Genomic DNA, 19,505 nt, shown 5'->3' on the forward strand with positions numbered 1-19,505 from the left:
GAATTAGACCACAAAAAAATATCTTAAAAATTTGTCTAGATTCTAAATATAGAATTGCTCTAAAAAGATGTAGATCCAAAATCTATGCAAGTCTAATCTAAGTCAAGCTAGATCTAGATTTAACTTACTAGCTTGTAACAAACATATCTTGTTTGAATGATGCGGAGGGAGGTAGCATTGGAAGGGCCAATCAGTAAACACAAGGTCAATGCATAATGATGTGTTTATTTCTTGTATAACTAGTTCATAACACCATAAACATTGGGGTCCAAATTTTCTAAGGTGTAGCCTTGCAAGATATAATGCACCATTAACCAAAGAATGGATAAATTTAAAAGTTTGATGTTCCTTGACATTGGAAACGAAACCTCTCACTTGACTCCCAATAACTTGTGTATTCAATTAATATCAACACTCTATTTGATTGAAAGAGATTGAGGTTATCTATCAACCTTGAAGAATATTCTACTAGGGGTAGATTGGAGTTGTTTATAATCTAATCTTGTGATGGATCGATTAATCAAGAAGAGTTGATACTTTGGTAAAGAAACAAGATATTCTTATTCAAAATTAAGACGTTGATTTTTGTTTATAAAAGAGAAGTTTGATTTACATCATTTACAAAAAGAATCAAATCTGGAGATATTGGACTTTATTCTTATGATAAGAACTATTGATGAAATTGTATTGATAAATAGAATTATTAGAAACTTGAGAATGTGATTAGAACTATGTATCTCTAACTTTTTGAAAGTGCAAGAAAAAAAATTCGAGGACGATTTTTTTTTAGAGAGGAAGAATGTAAAACCGAGCAAACTGGCTTGGTCCATTGGACTAGCCCAGCCATTTTTGGCCCAAACCAAAAAAAAAAAAGAAAAGCATTTCAGCCAGTGTCGCGCACATGCCTGGAGGGAAGATACTCTCAATCGGAGTCTTCTTTCTCCAGAGATCATCGGACGGAATCCAACTCTAGGTTGGATTCCAGTCGCGACCGAGCTTATTTAGAAACCGTCCAAGTCCCTCTTCCACTTCATTGGTGGTCCAACCTCAATCGAAGCTCCTTGTTGGAGGATTTGATTAAGTCCTTCAACCGTCGATCGTCTTCGTATCGTCGCTGCAGCCAATCATCGCCAAAAACCAAAGACACAACCTTCCTTGAGCTACTCTTTCTTTCCTTCTTTCAGGGTTGTTGTGAGCATAGATTAGGCCGGTGACCGCCGGATTTTTGGTGGAAAATGGTGATACCTTGTTTTCCCTGTTTCAGTAGGTAGACCCCTATTTTTCTTGATTCCGGTTGTTTCCGCTATCGGTGCTCGTCAACGGGATGTTCATCCGCTCCTTTGCAATGGCTAGAGACCATTGCTGGAGCTCTAATCATTGGGATGCTTGATTTTCATGGTTAAAGAAGCCGAAACCCCTATTTTGAGCTGCCAATCGCTGTCCGTCGCCAGCCGTGGAAACATGACCCCGAGCACCACCCACAGCCACCCCTTCCTTCCTCTTCCTTGGTTAGAGAGAAAAGCTTTCTTTCTTTCTCTTTTCTCTCTCTTTTCTATCCTTTCTCTCTCTATTGAACTTTCTCTCTCTACTCTCTCGAGAGATGTTGGATCCAATATGGTACCTCTCTCTATTATTTGGATCAACTTTATGAAGGGCCTTGATCCATGGTCAACGGGTGGCATGCCATCCCCTACCTTGGCCCCTTTCGGACATTGTTAGAATTTGTCATCCGATCTCTACTGAACCATCTTTATCCTAGTTTGACCATGATCAGATGAATTCAGTTTGATCAGACCGACTGGAGTGCCGGGCACTTTCACTTGGTTGACCCTATGAGAGTGTTTGAATTAGGATTCGCTCGCAAGATAAGTAATATTCCATTTTTTCTAAATTTATTAGTAATTATTAAATTATTATATTCATTACTTTTGAGTAATATTATTCATGATGCATGAGTTTGAAGCATAGCATATTATTACTGAATATGTTCTTTTGAAATATTATGACAATATATGAACTTGTGATGGATATAATTGATTGATTTTGATACAGCTTGATTTTAGAATTGAAGTATGAAACTCTAAAACTGTTTGAATTTCGATCTAGCTATATTGAGGATCCCGCTAATAGGGGCTAATACATTATTGCATGATTCGTCCTGAAGGTTGTGTCGCAAGATGATGCGTGACATACTGCAAGCAGATACGCAGTTTTGAAGAACTTTGCTGCAAGATGATATGCGACTCACCACAAGAAGATGCGCAGTGTTATGACCCTGTCATAGAGAAGATGTGGTCATAGTTCAGGATCGATAAGACGAATAGAATATTTAAAAAAATTGAATTCATAAACAAAAATTTTAATTTTCAAGAAAGATTTGATTTGTATATTAGTACTGCATATATGTTTATTTTTTGCAAATTATTACCTATTTGATTGCCTGATTTATTTAGCTAAAATGATCATTGCTTACTAGGCTATCTAGCCTATTATATGACTTCTTACTATTTTTACAAATCTGAAGAACTAGCTTGAATCGAAGATTTATTATGGAAGAGCGATTAGAGACAAAATTTTGACATCTTTATTTAGACTAGATTTTATTTTAGAGTTGATGCAAGATTTTGAAATATTATTAGTTTTGTAAAACTTTTAATTTTGTTATTTAAATTAGAATTTGAATGTTAACTATTTAAATTTATTTTGCTGCTTGTTTATGATATCATGATAAGATGTGTTTCATGCCTGTGGAAGAGTTTTCTATAAGTATGCGGTGGTTGCCACGACTCCTGACTCGCGATCTCGGGTTAGGGCCATGACAATTAATATGATTTCAGAGCATAAGTAGATAAAATCTAAGTCAAAAAATCTGACATAGGATGAATGTAGATAGGTAGACACTAGGGGCATTGGTATGTAAATCTATATTGATTACGTAATAAATTATTTGAAGAAGTGAGATATCTTATTCGAGAATTTCTAAATAAAGAAAAAAATATATGTTATCTATTTGATTCTTTTGGGTCTTTTTATTTAAATACATTTAGTAAATTCAGAGAATTTTGGTGGTTTAAATTAGAGTGCGCTGCGAAAATATAGTGGTCTAAATTATTTTTAAAGTTGGTTAAAAGTATTATCTCTTTGATTCGTTAAGTTTTAGTAACAAAAGATGAAATCTGTTTTCTCGTATGGTAGTATTTTTTTTGATAAATGAAAAAACAATGTTCTGATTTTTCGATGTCAACGTACTATCTTAGGTTCTCCAATTTTATGCCATGCTAAGGAAATTCTTAGCATGTCGATACTATAATTAATGGACCATCAATTCTCGATCTTGGATTTGGAATATTTTAATGTATATCTCTTTCCTCCTAAATATGAATCTTGTACTTTTTTAATTAATATCAACCTTCTATCTGATTGAAATAGATTGAGGTCATCTATCAACCTTAAAGAATATTCTACTAGAGGTGGATTGGAGTTGTTTATGATCAAATCTTGTGATAGATCGGTTAATCAAGAGCCAATAGCATTTTGGCAAAAAAATTTGATATTCTTATTCAGAATTAAGATGTTGATTTTTGTTTACAAAAAAGAAGTTTGATTTATATCATCTAAAAGAAGAATCATGTCTAGAGGTATTGGACCTTATTCTTATGATAAGAACTAATAATGAAGTTGTATTGATAAACAGAATTATTAGAAACTTGTGGATGAGATTAGAACTATACATCTCTAACTTTTTGAAAGTGCAAGAAAAAAATGTGGACGAATTTTTTTTTAGGAGGAAAGAATGTAAAACCCAACAAACATGGCCGGTCAAGTCACTTGCTCGGCCCAGCCGTTTTGACCCAAACCAAAAACAAAAAAAGGAAAAGAAAAGAATTTTGGCATGTGTCGCGCACGTGCTTGGAGGGAAGAGACTCTCGATCAGAGTCTTCTTCCTACAAAGATCATAGGAAGGAATCCAACCGAACCGGTCACAACCAAGCCTCTTTAGAGGCCCCCCCGATCCCTCTTCTACTCCACCGAAGGTCCAACCTCGATCAGAGCTTGCTGCTCGAGAATTTCTTCAAATCTTTCTTCGACCGTCGATCGCCTTTGCATCATTACCGCAGCCAATCATCGCCAAAAAATAGGTAAGGACCCGGCCTCCATTGAGCTATTCTTTCTCTCCTTCTCGAATCATTGGGAGCCCCGATTAGGCTGATGATTGCCGAATTTTTATGGAAAAGTGTGATGCCCTGTTTCTCCTGTTTCTACAGGCTGGCCCTATTGTTTTTGATTTTGATTGTTTCTGCCACCGTTGCTCATCACCTGGGTCTTCGTTCAATCCCTCGTAGTGGCTGGAGACTATAGTCGGAGCTCCGACCATTGGAATGCTTGATTTTCATGGTTAAAGGGGTCGGAAACCCTATTTTAAGTGGTTTTGGCGCTCCAAGCCGCTAGTCGTTGCCGGTCGCCGACCGCTTGTTGGCCGGCTGTAGGAACCTAACCGCGGGCACCACCCATAGCCACCCTCTTTCTTCCTCTTTCTTGGTTAGAGAGAGAAGCTTCCTTTCTCTCTCTTTCCTTCCTTTATCTCTTTTGTTTCTCTCTACTAAACTTTCTCTCTCTACTCTATCTAGAAATGTTGGATCTAGTATGGTACCTCCCTCCATGATTTTGGATCAACCCTATGAAGGGCCTTAATCCATAGTCAGCGGGTGGCACGCCGAGCTCTACCTTAGCCCTTTCCGGATACTATTAGAATTGGTCACATTATCTCTATTGAACCACCTCTATCCTAATTTAAGCATGATCATATAAATTTTCTTTTAATCCGACTGACCAGAGTGCCAGACACTTCTGCTAGGTCGGCCTTATGAGAGTGTTGGAATTGGGAGTTTTATTTTCAGAATGATTATAATAAATTATGATGAGAATATAATTTTTAAATATCAGGATCTGAGAAGAATTTTTTAAAATTGATTGAATTAATACTTTGGATTCGCTTGTACGGTAAGTAATGTTTCACTTTTTTTCTAAATTTATCAGCAATTATCAAATTTATTCATGACTTTTGAGTGGTATTATTCATGATGCATGAGTTTAATGCATAGGATATTATTACCAAATATGTTATTTTGGAATATTGTGACGATATATGATCTTATTATCGGTATGATTGATTATTTTTGACACCGCATCATTTTAGAATTGAAGTATAAATCCCTAAAACTATTTGGATTTCAACCTTGCTATGTTGAGGAGCCAATAGGGGCTAATACGTTGGTACATGATTCGTCTGGAAGGCTGTCGCAAGATGATATGCGACATACTGTAAGTAGATACACAGTGCTGAAGAACTCTGTTGCAAGATGATGCACAACTCATCGCAAGAAGATGCACGGTGTTATAACCTTGCTACAGAAAAGATGTGGTCATAGCTCAAAATCGATAAGATGAATTAAATATTTAAAAAATTTGAATCCATGAACAAAAACTTTAATTTTTTTAAAAAAATTGATTCGTATATTAGTACTGCATATATGTTTATTTTCTGCAAATTATTATCTATTTGATCAACTAATTTATTTAGCTAAAGTAATCATTGCTTACTGGAATGTGTAGCTCATTATACTATTTCTTACTATTCTTATAGATCTGAAGAACTGGTTTGACTCGGAAATTTTTCATAGAAAAGCGCTTAGCGAAAAAATTTTGACATCTTTATATTTTATTTTAGAGTTGATGCAAGATTTTGAAATATTATTAATTTTGTAAGATTTTTAATTTTATTATTTAAATTAGAATTTGAATGTTAGTTATTTAAATTTATCCCGTTGCTTGTTTATGGTATCACGATGAAATGCCTTGTATGCTTCTGGAGAGAGTTCTCTATGAGTATATGGTGGTTGTTGCAACCCTCGGCTTGCTATCTCGAGTCTGAAGCATGACACCCATACACATAGAGCCAACAAACATCATGCAGAAAAATCATTAAATTTCCTTTTCTATGTGACATAGCCTGCCTACCAACATGGAACTTCTTCCTGTCAATAGCAAAGTAATAAATTTTGCATAAAATATACAACATGACTAGGTAAGTTCTATGACGGCTGAGATGCACATATGCATAAAATTCAGTAAGGTCATTTATCAAAGATTAATCACAACTAAAATACACTTGCTTTCAACGTATTATGTATTTCATATTCAGAAAAAAATGAGACATACATGTACTGAGTTCGAGAAGTCAAGGAAATATGCAAATATATTCCATATACAGGTAGTTGGACTCTGGCATAAAAGCTACATTCAGTGATTCAGATGAACAAGAACAAGCTTCATCCTATTGATTAGCAGATAAAGAAATACTCTAACCAACGAGAGCTCTGGGTCTGTTACAGGATTTATCAAGATGTACAGAACACACATCATTTGCTGACAAAGGTGATAAGCTCGACCAAAGGCAAAAGCTTAAAAATTTATGCCAATTTGATGGCTGTGGAACGATTTGTAGGTTACACTGTTTCAGAAGGCCTCCGAACTGCTCGGAGCTGCACAGAGTTTTCAGAGCAGTGCTCAAAGCCATAATGCGGATATCTCTCATACCATGGGTCTTCCTGCACATGAGTGTCCCAATGCTCACCGCTGCTGCTCTTGCCATACTTGTGCACCCATCCAGATCCATTGTGCTGCTCTCCCCACGTGCGATTCCAGCGCTCTCCATACTGCCCTTCCCACCAGGTCTCACCCTGCTTCACTCCATGCCCATTCCAATCGAAGTGCTCGTCCCACTTGTCCCCCCATTTTGACCACCCATCACCTTCTGACCGCTCAGCCCATTTGTCGGTGTATTTCATTGCACTGCCTTTCCCGTCAAACTTCTCACCCCACCTACAAACAATGAAAGAAGAAAGAAACGGATTTAGATGACAAAATATAGATAAAAATGCCTGGTGATGGCTAATTGTCACTATATGTTTTACATCATTCCCTCAATATGGTGATATTTTAAACTCCCTGTTCACACTAAAGAAATCTTCAAAACATAATGTCTCTAGAAAGATGGAAATTGGCAGTGTTCAATTCCAAGCATGCAAATTTGGAAGATAGTGAAAAGAACAGGAACCCTATATGACAAAAGTGCCTCCAAAGAAGAGAAGAATTCGCTGCTTTGATTTAAATAAATATACATTCATTGTTATGATCAGCCTGATTTCAAATCCTGAACAGACAGAAAGGTTCAAGTCACTATGGAAATGCACAGATAATTCAAGATAGGAAAATATGGGAGGTTGGTGGCTTGATCACGTAAAACCAACAGTTTCAGCTGCTCCCAAGGCTAACTTGCATCGGTGTAAAAGATTAAAATTAAGAAATTATCCACAAGTTCCAATGATCCTCAGCAAGCGTCCACGGTCTTATGAGAATCCTGAGTAACTCATTTTCTTCAATTTGAGAGAGAAGCAAATGCTGAAAATGACTACTCTTAACAAGCACTTTCAGCAGAAAGGTCTTGGCAAAGGAGTCTCAGACTCAGATACATCAAGAATGCCCTCTACACTACTAATTGAGTTCATGGCTATCAATCTAGTTTGTCTACTTGGGGGATCATCCCATCACCAGATCAAAAGATAAAAGCATTAAAAAGTTTGAACAAATCAAACGATTCTAATGATGTGAAAGATAATAAGTCTGCAAATAGTGAATAATGACACATGCATACATACATACAGCTTTAAGAAAACATATCATCACTCCTAGAATAAACAAATAAGATCGACGCTTAATTTACAAAATATAAGGTCGATGCTTAATTTACCAAGCAAATGAGATCAATGCTTGATTTACAATCCACTAGATGGATAGTAACTGACTACATGGTCAACAGATTTCATGATAGAAAGGAAAATTTTCCTTCTTTGGAAATATTTTCTTTTCCCTTTTCCTCAGATCTTGTCGCAACTAAACATACCCTTGGTGACTGGATTTGGAAAGCTTTTTATCAAGAGAAGATCGGACCAGAATTAAAGATAGATTCCATAAACCCCCTTTTTCTTCATACGACACATTACCAATCTTTTCTTGTTTTGCTATTGGCAATATTACAATTTTACACAGAAATAAAGGCAAAAAACACAGATGTAAAAGCAATGACAGTTGCAGTAACACATTCACATGTACGCGTCTCTAAACTCCACATATATCACATCATCTCTATCACCCTATCTCCACACAGTTCACATTCATCAACCTTATAACTAAATAATTCTGAAACATCATAATGAAATAAAAATGGGATTTATCAATGTCTATGGGCTCTTTTCTGACTGCAATGATAAACTAGATCTTAAAGAGAAGACCAAATCTTACCTCTCATGCCAAACATGAGCATGCCCAGCCTCCAATGGCGTGTTTGGGTCTCTACAGCACCATTTGTGGGCCCACTTCTCAGCTTGGCCAGAAGCATCATAGTGTTCCCACCATTTTTCCTGCCATTCATCACCCTTTCCATTCTTTCCCCACTTGTCTGCGGTCTTCTCAATATGCACAATCCCACTACCGAGGTCCTGAAGAAGTCAAGATTCATAAACCACAATTCAAAAGTTTGGCCTCACAGAGCACACTATTGCTGCAAATGATTTACTTATTGAAGCTTTGCAGTTTTTCCCCATACATATTATAACAAATCAACCAGGACCACCATGATATAAGAATCAGTGATATTGTTGTTTCTTTTGTTGGCTATCATGTTGCTTGTTGTACATCAATAGACCAAGTAAAAATAAACTGGATAACATGTAAAGGTCTCATATTTTAAATCATGGGATATCTCTATAAATGAGGTCCTGGTAGTTTTTTTTTATCAGAGGCAAGAGTCAACAAAGAAAAGATAGAGAGAACAACTAGCCCAAGGAAATGTTTCAGTACTTGTTAGTTTAAAAGAGAAGGATATGAGTAATTTTATAAAATTTAAAATCCACAGAAAGAGTGTATGGTTGCTCTAAAAAACAAGATATATAGTACAAAATCAAGGCAAAAACAGTATAATTTTAGGTTTTGAAGAGACTTAAGAATCACCTGCCACATTGATTCCTTCCAATATTCACGCCAAACATTTCCATCTGCATCACGCCCGGATTTCTCTGAGCCTAGCTCTTTGTAATCAAACTGATCAGCTGCCTCCCAAAACTTGTCTTCCCACTCAACAGTTTCATCAGTACTGACTCCTCGAGTTAATGTCCATCTGCAGATCACCCCATCGGGTCTTTGTTCTGTACCTGTCTCTCTCCACCACTTAGAACCATCTGGACTCACTCCATGTGATGATGCTTTGTCGCTGTTACCAAGGACTTCGGCAGCCTCAGCTGCACGCGTTGAGAATAGCACATCAAGCTTACTTTCCTCGGCTGCAGTAGGCATATCTGAAGCAGTCTTTGTGTCCACTTTTTCAAACTCCCCAAGTGACTGAAGAGGAGGAAGAGGGGCATGATGTGTGCTTTCAAATAAGGTACTCTCGAAAGGGATGGCTAAAAAATCTACAGAGTGTTCTTTTTCCATCAATGAACTGGATGGATTTGGAAATGAACTTGATTTATGCGCTGGCGTCGAGCTAGTAACATCATCATTGGTTTTACTTTGACTGTCTGGGGGTGGTGACCATGACCAAAAATCTGGACCAGGTGTTCCCTGCCTTGAAGTTTCTGGTTGATATATAGTTGAATTTCCACCTTGCAATCCTGGTCATATTTACGGAACTAAAAGTAATAAAAATCTGGTCAATTTAGCCTAAGGAATTATACACATGGACATGAACCTATTTTGACAAAAAGGTAGAACATCTCAATCCTCTCCAGCAATCAAGCTATAAGAGTAGCCAGCAGATAAAGAAATCACAGAACCAACATGAGAAGGATCAAAAATATAATACGAACAACTTTTTCTTATGATTTCTGTTCTAAAATAATCATATCATATTTCAAAGAGAAAAAAGAGTAAATAAGCCTTAGGACTATGACTCAATATATATTAGCTGATTTCCAAGTATAATCCATAAGTATTAACAAAGTGCTAACCTTGAAAATGTTTTATCGCCTAAGAGAATTACTTTGAGACCAGAACTTCACGGGGCTGTTTTAAATTATCTTTGGATTTTTCCATAGACAGTTGCCACCGTGAATGAGCTGGGAATTAGATACTGGTGGGAGGAAAGAATCCTTCCTATTTAGGAGACTTAAATCATGAAATCACAAAAAATTGAGGATAAAGAAAATCACGTTTTCAATGGAACTGGGCATCCCGGTTTTCTAGGATTGCGGCTCCATGGAAGCCCCAAGGAATCAATTTCTTCCAAAATTTCTACTGTCCGAATGGCATCTTCCCCTCAACCTCAGCCAAGGGTCTACTTTATTCCATCAACAACCACTGCCTGCATCAAAACAGGTCCTCAGTAGTGCTTATTTATAAATGTACACCTACTTGCTGAGGGAGTCATATGATGTATCACCGAAAATCAAACATTCTATCCTGTTTGCACCAGGTTTCTCCAAGCTTCCTGCACCTGTTGCAACGCAAATTGACCTGGCTGTGAAGCATTACTTCTCTCCCAGTATGTGCATGCGTAAAATGAACTGAATAAATCTCCTTAAGGAGCAGAATATTATATGCTCCAGTATGCTAGTTGGAAGATGTTCTGCACTGAGGAGCCTGCCCATTTGTTTACTTGCAGCCCGCAAGGTCAGATTCCTATCTACTGATTATATCTTTAGTTCTGAATAAGCAGTTCTAGTAAAACCCAGTCCAGTCTCTCTAATAATTCAGATCTTTGGGGGCATTTTCATAATTCCTTTACATTGTTTCATTTTATTATCTGTTGCTTTTGGTGTTTGATTCGAGCGAAAATGTTGTAGAGGCCTGTTGTCAAGGCCATTCATAGTCTTCTCATATATTGCATGGTCTCAAAGATTTAAGTGTAGTGTATCATAACCATGCTGGATACCGTTAGCAAGGTATGTATATTGTATCTTACTCTGCTGATGTTGAAAAGAAACAGCTAAAGGAAAAAGTACAAGAGACAAAGATACACAACTAGGACACTAACATATGTGAGAATACATATTTAATTTGGCACATAGGGTACTATTAATTGCTTTATTTTGAAAAGTAGAGTCATGTTTAAACATCCAAATTATCTTTTGACACAGCTAAACATATTTAGCTTCTTAATCAATGTCAAACACCTATGATAGTTACATTATCAGGATATCAGGAGCCCTTAAAAGTAAACATGACAGAGCATTATAGTAATTAAATATATTCTAACGAAGAAGACGAGGTGAAATCTGAAATCTTATTATGAGATGACATGAATATTATCATCCTTGTACCAGATGCCGGGAAGAGTGGTAAATGTCATCATTTGGCACCAAATCAGTTTTGGAAAATATGCTAGCAAGTACAACACTAGAGGATGTCAATGTATAAATAGCACCAATCCCAATAGCATACTATGGTCGATATTACAAATCATCATGATTGATCCTGCAGAACCATCAGGTTATTAAACATGATTGCATGCCAAGTATCACACAAAAGATTCTATAATATGGCTATTATATATTTACTACAATCTCGTGATTGTAGGAGTTAGCTATAGGAGACATAAATTAGAGACTCGGTTGATTATAATCTACTTGGATGACAAACCATATGTAGAGTAAATGTTGGTTGTCCCCATTGCCATCTATTATCATTCTCCACACTCCTCATCATCCCCACTTTTGCTTGGATTCATAAAAAGATCCATGAATTTGCTGAAGGATATGCTAGATATTTCAAAAAATTGATAAGAGAAATTGCTTACAATAAAATCAAGGCAAGTTAATGGCCTTGAAGTTATCCACACTCATGGAAAAGGTGTACTGAAAAATAATTGAAAAATTAACAATCCCCAAACCACTGAAATTCTGTTAAGCAAAATCTGGGCACCACAGTTCATAACCTTGAAAACACACTAATGGACACATGGGTGTTTCATGATTAATCATGCACCTTACTGAAAAAATTTTAAATCCTCAAGATTTTGATGATGGATATGTATCAGCACTCCCAGTTGTTTGCAAATAAGTAATGTAAGAATGAAGTAACAGTTTTATTAATGTCATATGGTAAGTATTGGTGGCACTGTTTGTCAGATACTAAGGTTGCACTAGAATCAAACAGCGCACTAGATCAGAGAGAACATCCAAGCATCACTAGATCAAACAATTCTATCTCAAGCATCAAGATACTCTTTAACATATTAACCAGAAACTGAGCATACATCGTGATAGACAACAATTTTCAGTTGTCGGTGCTAGCAATTCAGTTTATGATGGGAGAATTACACAAACTGATTTCTAACCAAAAGAGCAAGGGAAAATGTTGAATCATTATAAGTAATCTTTCAAAAAGAGGATGGACACATATAAAAGTCTAAAGAAACTTCAAAGATGAAACACCAAAACCAGATAGGAGCTGAAAAGTAAGCTGAAACCATTTTCGTAGGTAAATATCCCTTACAAGGCTGAAGATCAGAGTAAATACATATTCATAGGAGAATTACACAAACCAATTTCTAACCAAAAGAGCAAGGGAAAATGTTGAATCATTATAAGTAATCTTTCAAAAAGAGGATGGAAACATATAAAAGTCTAAAGAAACTTCAAAGATGAAACACCAAGACCAGATAGGAGCTGAAAAGTAAGCTCAAAACATTTTTGTAGGTAACATCCCTTACAAGGCTATGAAAGTAAGACAAGTCTGAAGATTAGATAGAAAATATCTATTAGCGTTAAAAACTTTCCGAGAAAGAGAAATGCATGCAGAGGAAGCTCAAACACTTCAAAGTAGGGATGCATATAGATTCGAAATCTTTTATGCAATGTAAATTGTCATAAACGTAAATTGCCACATAGAGTGTATCCAAACAGAACGCAAAAGATTCTAACTCAATATGAAAGAAAATTCACTACCAAGGTTTATCATACCAACCCGTACCATCCTATATCAACCATACCATAGTGTACTGTTAAGATATCGGTACATTGCTAAGGTCCAGTTTGGTACATGAGCCAAAACGGTCTTTATCGATCTGAACCGAGAACTGCCCTATACCACCTAGTACAAACCAGTATTGCCCAATTTTAAGCATTACTATGGCTATGAGTGAGAAAAAAGTATTAGGCGCTTGTGTTGGTATAGGGTGTATATCGTATTGACTGTACCATCTAGAAGTGGTAAGATATTTGTAGGTTCCCGATGCCAATTTTGTGGACCTTGCCCATAACAAGAAAGAGTAATAGAAACAAAGTTCCTTGCGCTTACATAAGTGTCAGGTCGTCAGAAGAATCTAATGAAATGACTCTGAAGAAACATATACTGACCATGTCGTTATCCTCAGTTTTGTAATTATATAAGGATGTTATCATGTGATGAACAGATCAGTTGGACCAATTGCCCCCTAGAATAAGACTCGTCCTTTGATATTATGTTAGATTTCCTGACTCTTTTTCTGTACAAGTGTCAAATATTGTCAATCTTGAATAGAATGGTGAAATGTCATCATGGCTTCAACAGTCAGAAAAGAGCGTAAGTTATCAAAGTATTCAACACGTCAAGAACAACAAAATTCACAAATGTTAGGTGGAAATAATTTAGGAAAGATTCTTGTACATATGTAAAGAATTGGTTTTTACAACAAAATATGCAATTAAAGCACAAATGCGAGATGAGTGTGTTTCAACATTCAAGAAATGTGGAAGTGTCAAATGTGTCTAATGATCAAGATCAGCTAATTACTGGAATCCTACAACTTAATTAGTGAATTTAACTCGAGAAAGATCACATTTCTTGCCCGAATAATTGATCTTCTTAACATAAAATGCAACAAAAACACAAATCCAAGAGGGTAAATGCGAACCTTGCTGTCCCGGAGCTACTCCAGAGGTGGCGTCCCGAACTTTGGGGCGATCCAAGCCGTCTGATCGCGAACCGGCGGCGGCCGGCGGCCTGGCAGGCGGAGGGGGCTCCTGGAGGAGGGCGCGTGCGGCGGCGATGGCGGCAGCGGCGCGGTCGATGATCTGGAGCCGTTGGATGCGGTCCCGCTCCTCCTTGGGGACGTTCAGGATCTTCTCAAACCGCTCCGTCTTCCGCTCCAGCGAGTCCTCGCCCTCGCTGCCGGCGAGCCCCCACTGGGGGCCCTCGGCGGTGCTGCCGGTGATCCGGCGGAACTCCTGGGACTTCCGTTCGCGGTCGACGGCCTTTTTCCACATGTCGAGGTAGGAGTCGCCATTGGCGGAGGAGTGGGCCCGGCGGGCGGAGCACCAGCGCCTTCGGGTGCTCCACGGGACAGGGAACCGGGGGCCGCGCATGTTAGCGTGAGCGGAGGTGCTAAGTTGCGCCGCCATTCTTGGGGAGAAGAGACGTTTGGAGCGGAGAGTTGGGTCCCGGAAGGGCGATTTAATAGATTTTTTTAAATTTTTTTCTTTGGCCACTTTGGTTTAAAGAAAGATTTCTTTCTTGGATTTGGAGAAAGGAAGAGATGCTTGCTTCGTTGATTTCATGTGATTTTTTCTTTTATCCGAAGAGCGGGTGTTTGGGGCTTCGGCATTACGGGGGGAGAGAGGCAGAGGAGGGAGAAAAGGTCCAGAGACGTGGCAGCTTGGCACGTGATAGATAGATAGTGACACGTGTCAAGTGGATATCATGTTAGCCCGACGGAAACAGAAACTTCCACAGGTTGTTACTTCCTTATATGTACCATTGTGTTTAGAGCACGATAATTAGGGAGAGTATAAGGTTAAAATATTTACAAACTGGCATAAGATTGATACCATATCCTTGTTAGCCTACAATAGACCCCTAAGGATTGACTAGATAATAGCTACATGGTGATATTTGGAGCTAAGTAATAACAAGAGAAGCCTCGACCTTGTAATGGAAGGAGGTGCATGCTTTCATCACATCTAGATCAAAGATATGAAGACCAGCTAAGATGATGCCATATGACAAGGCTTGAGAAAGATGAATGGGAGCTTAGGGATAGACTAGGAAATAACTAAGGCCCTGTTTAAGGGAGTTTTTGGAGGGCCAGTAAGCACTTTCTGGCCCTCCAAAAGTACTTTTAGATAAAAAACTGTGTTTGGTAAATTTTTCAAAAAGCTGTTTCAGCTTTTGCGGGAAGCTGAAAACAGCTTTTTGGGAGGAAGCTCCAATTCGAAGCTTTTGGGAGGAAGCTGTTTCAGCTTTTTCGGAAAGCTGTATTTTTGACAAAAATGCCCATATTAAAATAACATAATTATATAGTTTGTCCCTTTATAAACCTAAAAATCTGCTGGAGCCAAGAATCCTAGCCGTCAGACTCCCTTCCGTAAGAAAAGATATTTTTCTATTCAATTTTTGTATGCATCTCTTGAACCACATTTTAGAAGAAAAAATTTTAATCCTTTTCCATACCTTCCAAAATCAATCTATTATTTTTTTTTATTATCAACCTCGCGGCCCACGCTGAGGTCCTCCTCGAGCGTGGACCACGAAGAAGAGCCCCTGGACCGCGGAAAATTATTTTATGAAAAATTATGAAAAATTATTATGGAAAATTATTTTATACTAATAACTATAATATTTTATACCTTTATTTTTGTATTATACTATAAATATAATATCATATTATATTATATCATAATACATTAATATGTTATGTTAAATAATTTAATATTATGTTTGTTACGGGGGAACTTAGCCACCATGCCCCACGTGACCGGCACGTGCGCCCAGAAAGACTACGGCTGCCCCTTGATCCAGCAATCCGACCTCGGGTCGGATATCTTCGGCTCCGCAGTCCGACCCCGAGTCGGCTGCCCCTTGATCCACCTCGGGTCGGATATCTTCGGCTCCGCAGTCCGACCCCGAGTCGGCTGCCCCTTGATCCAGCAATCCGACCTCGGGTCGGATATCTTCGGCTCCGCAGTCCGACCCCGAGTCGGTTGCCCCTTGATCCAGCAATCCGACCCCGAGTCGGTTGCCCCTTGATCCAGCAATCCGACCCCGAGTCGGTTGCCCCTTGATCCAGCAATCCGACCTCGGGTCGGCAATCTCTTGACAACAACAGACTGTTCTCCTGAGGCACGCCGCGGCCCCCTGCTCCACTACTCCCTGCAACGGCCGAATCCGGCGCTGCCCCACGATCCCCTGTAACAACCGTACGAAGCGGAGCTCCACTACGCCCTGCCATGGCCGTACCCGGCGCTGCCCCACGACGCCCTGTAACGGCCATGTCAGTGGCAACCCCATCATGCCACACGATGACCAATCCCCAGAAAAACCCCCCAGCCTGATATATATGGGGCTGGGGGGGAAGGGGGAGGGTAAGCAAGATTCTCCATAGCATCATCTTACCTGCTACCTCTCCTTCTCCTTCGATTCCCTCTAACTTGATCGTCGGAGGGCCCCCACTACCCCAGTGGTGGTGCGAGGCTTGCTTGCAGGTTTCCCGGCGGAAGGTGGAGCGCAACCAAAGCAATTCAAAGGGAACCCCGTTCACACCGCTGTGCCAATCGTTCTCGGTTTGGACCCCCAGCAACAGTTAGCGCTAGAGGAAGGGACGGATCTCTGAGCGATCGTAATGGCACGGCGAGGTGGTCGTGGAGCTTCCAATGCTTCCGGTAGCGGGGCCTCTCGCGCCACTGGCCGGGAGGCCGCTGCATCTCCAACACGCTCTCAGCAACACTCCACCGCCCCACCGCCCATTCAGATGGTCGAAGCCGCCCAGTTCGACCAGCTAACCCAGCAGGTTCGCACCCTCGCGGAGGCGGTGCAGAATCTGCAGGGTGCGATGTCCCGGGCGCCGCAGCGGGCTCAGGAGCCGCTGCTGCCTGAGCGTTCGCCTGTCCTCCTCAACCCGCGCTCCTTCCTCTCCTATGGAGAGGCGCGCCGGCGCGAGGAGGATTCTCGAGCACGCTCCATTCTGCCGGGACCTTCCCACCGGAGCTGCGCGGGGTACGAGAGGCGGGCCCGGGCGCGTTCCCAGACCCCCCAGTCCTCGAGGAACCCGCGCTCCAGTCGGTCCCCCTCTCGCCGCTCCTTGTCTCCCACCCACCGGTCGCGCTCCCTGGACCGGCGGGTGGACGATCTCCACCGACAACTCCAGGTCCTGAAGGGCCATTCCAAAGATCCCTTCGCCGACTTAGAGATCTCCTCCCAGCCGGCGCTCGCCTCGAGGATCCTGCGGACCCCGAATCCGCCGGGGTTCAAAATGCCGGCGATCGAGCCCTATGACGGGGCGGCGGATCCACGGGATCACGTCGAGAGTTTCAGGACCCTTATGCTCCTCCACGGAGCATCAGATCCCCTTCTCTGCTAGGCTTTCCCGGCAACCCTCCGTGGCCCGGCGAGGGCATGGTTCGCCGGGCTGGAGGCTGACTCAATCCGGTCCTTCGACCAGTTCACTCGCCTCTTCATCACTCATTTCGCCGTCAGTAGCCGGCGGCGACTGGTCTCCGACTCCCTCTTTGATGTCCGGCAAAACGAGGGAGAAAGCCTGCGGGATTATCTTACCCGCTTCAACAGGGCTACTCTGGAGGTCCGGAACCTGAGTCAGGAGGTAGCTCTTTCAGCCCTGAAGCGTGGCTTCCGGAAGGGCAGACTCACCTTCTCCCTGGACAAACGCCTGCCGCGGAGCTTCCCAGAGCTGTTGTCCCGGGCGAACCAGTATGCGGACGCCGAGGAGGCGGCCGCCCACCGGAGCAAGGAGGCCGCCGAGATCCCTCAAAAGCTTGGGAAGAAAAGGCGGAAAGAGGCACGCCAGAGGAGGAGCCCGACGCCTCAGCGTCGACGCAGAAGCCCGTCGCCGGTGAAGAACCACGGCGCCCCACGCCCTCGTTCTCCGCCCCGACGTTTTCACCGGTACACCCCTCTCCTAACCCCCCGGGCCCAGATCCTTATGGAGATCAAGGGGCGGGAGGACCTCCCGGCCCCGAGACAGATGCGGAGGATCCCTGGGAAGAGGCCCTCCCGGGCGTACTGGGAGTACCATCGAGACCACGGCCACGACACGGAGGACTGCTTCCAGCTTCGGGACGAGATCGAGGCTCTCATCCGCCGGGGGCGTCTCGGTCGATATGTGAGCGACCGACGTCCCCCCGCAGACCCGCGTCCGGCCGACCCGGCCCCTCCGGAGCCTCGGGAGCAGAATCGACCCGTTGCGGGCGTGATCCACACTATCACTGGGGGCTGCCCCCGGCCCGTGAGGAACTCAGGGGGCTCGACGGAAGCGTCAGGGGCGGCCGTCGCAAAGAGGCAGAGGGTCAGCAATGTAATCACCTTTTGTGATGAGGATGTAAAGGGGGTTCAGACCCCCCACGATGACGCCATGGTGATCTCCCTCACTATGGCAAACTATGATGTAAGGCGTGTTCTTGTGGATAGTGGAAGCTCAGCTGATATCTTGTTTTACGAGGCCTTCCAAAAGATGGGCTTGTCCAAACAATTGTTGCACAAAATATCCACCCCCCTCATAGGATTCACCGGTGACGCTGTCCCGGCGGAAGGTGTCGTTGAGCTGCCTGTGACTGCGGGCGTCGCACCCGCAGAAGCCACGGTGCGACTCGGGTTCTTGGTCGTCCGTGTTCCCTCGGCCTACAACGCTATCCTCGGACGACCCGGACTGAACATCCTTCGCGCGGTGGTCTCTACGTACCACTTGCTCATGCGGTTCCCCACGGCGGTCGGGATCGGGGAGGTCCGAGGCGACCAACCGACCGCACGGCAATGTTTCCTAGCGACCCTCAAAGGGAAGAAGCCCGCAGAAGCCCTAAGCGTCGAGTCCCTTGATGCCAGAGACGAGGTGGCCTTGCGGCAGGGGGAGCCGGCCGAGGGTGTGGTCGAAGTTCCCCTCGAGGAAGGCCGCCGGGACCGGGTGGTCCGGGTCGGCGCCAATCTCGACCCGGGAGCTCGGGCCCGGTTGGTGGAATTCCTCCGAGCCAATACCGATGTATTTGCCTGGTCGGCGGCCGATGTACCTGGGATCGACCCGGAGGTCATTTCTCACGCCCTCAACGTCGACCCGACCCACCGGCCAGTGAAGCAGAAGAAGAGACACTGTGCCCCGGATCGGATCCGGGTGGTCGACCAGGAGGTAGACAAACTCTTGGAGGCAGGATTCATAAGGGAGGTGAGTTACCCCGAGTGGCTGGCAAATGTTGTACTTGTCCGGAAGGCGAGCGGGAAGTGGAGGATGTGCGTCGACTATACCGACCTGAACAAGGCGTGCCCTAAGGATAGCTTCCCGCTTCCGCGGATAGACCAACTGGTCGACGCGACTTCCGGATATCAGCTGCTGTCTTTCATGGACGCCTTCTCCGGTTACAACCAGATAATGATGGCCCCACAGGACGAGGAGAAAACTGCCTTTATAACGGACCGGGGGCTGTACTGCTACAAGGTAATGCCCTTCGGTCTGAAGAACGCTGGCGCCACTT

The 19,505-nt window shown here is 42.4% G+C and overlaps 1 protein-coding gene across 1 annotated transcript; it reads right to left on the reverse strand.

Annotated features, from left to right (window-relative positions):
* Positions 1–6,169: 6,169 nt before the first annotated feature.
* Positions 6,170–14,629, reverse strand: LOC103720194. The gene is made up of 4 exons (XM_008809796.4): positions 13,949–14,629; positions 9,070–9,728; positions 8,362–8,558; positions 6,170–6,882 (listed from the first exon to the last, which is right to left on the reverse strand). The coding sequence occupies exons 1-4, from the start codon at positions 14,433–14,435 to the stop codon at positions 6,507–6,509; spliced, it is 1,719 nt and encodes a 572-aa protein (XP_008808018.3). The 5' UTR covers positions 14,436–14,629; the 3' UTR covers positions 6,170–6,506.
* Positions 14,630–19,505: the final 4,876 nt, after the last annotated feature.

This window comes from Phoenix dactylifera, chromosome 8, assembly GCF_009389715.1.
Source record: "Phoenix dactylifera cultivar Barhee BC4 chromosome 8, palm_55x_up_171113_PBpolish2nd_filt_p, whole genome shotgun sequence".
Taxonomy (NCBI): domain Eukaryota; kingdom Viridiplantae; phylum Streptophyta; class Magnoliopsida; order Arecales; family Arecaceae; genus Phoenix; species Phoenix dactylifera.

Excerpts from the sequence above, each read along its gene's own strand:
- LOC103720194 (XM_008809796.4), bottom strand. The coding sequence starts at position 14,435 with ATGGCGGCGCAACTTAGCACCTCCGCTCACGCTAACATGCGCGGCCCC. Across the intron at positions 8,559-9,069 it reads GGAAGGAATCAATGTGGCAG|GACCTCGGTAGTGGGATTGT; the intron begins GTGATTCTTAAG and ends TGACTTCTTCAG. Across the intron at positions 6,883-8,361 it reads GCTCATGTTTGGCATGAGAG|GTGGGGTGAGAAGTTTGACG; the intron begins GTAAGATTTGGT and ends CATTGTTTGTAG.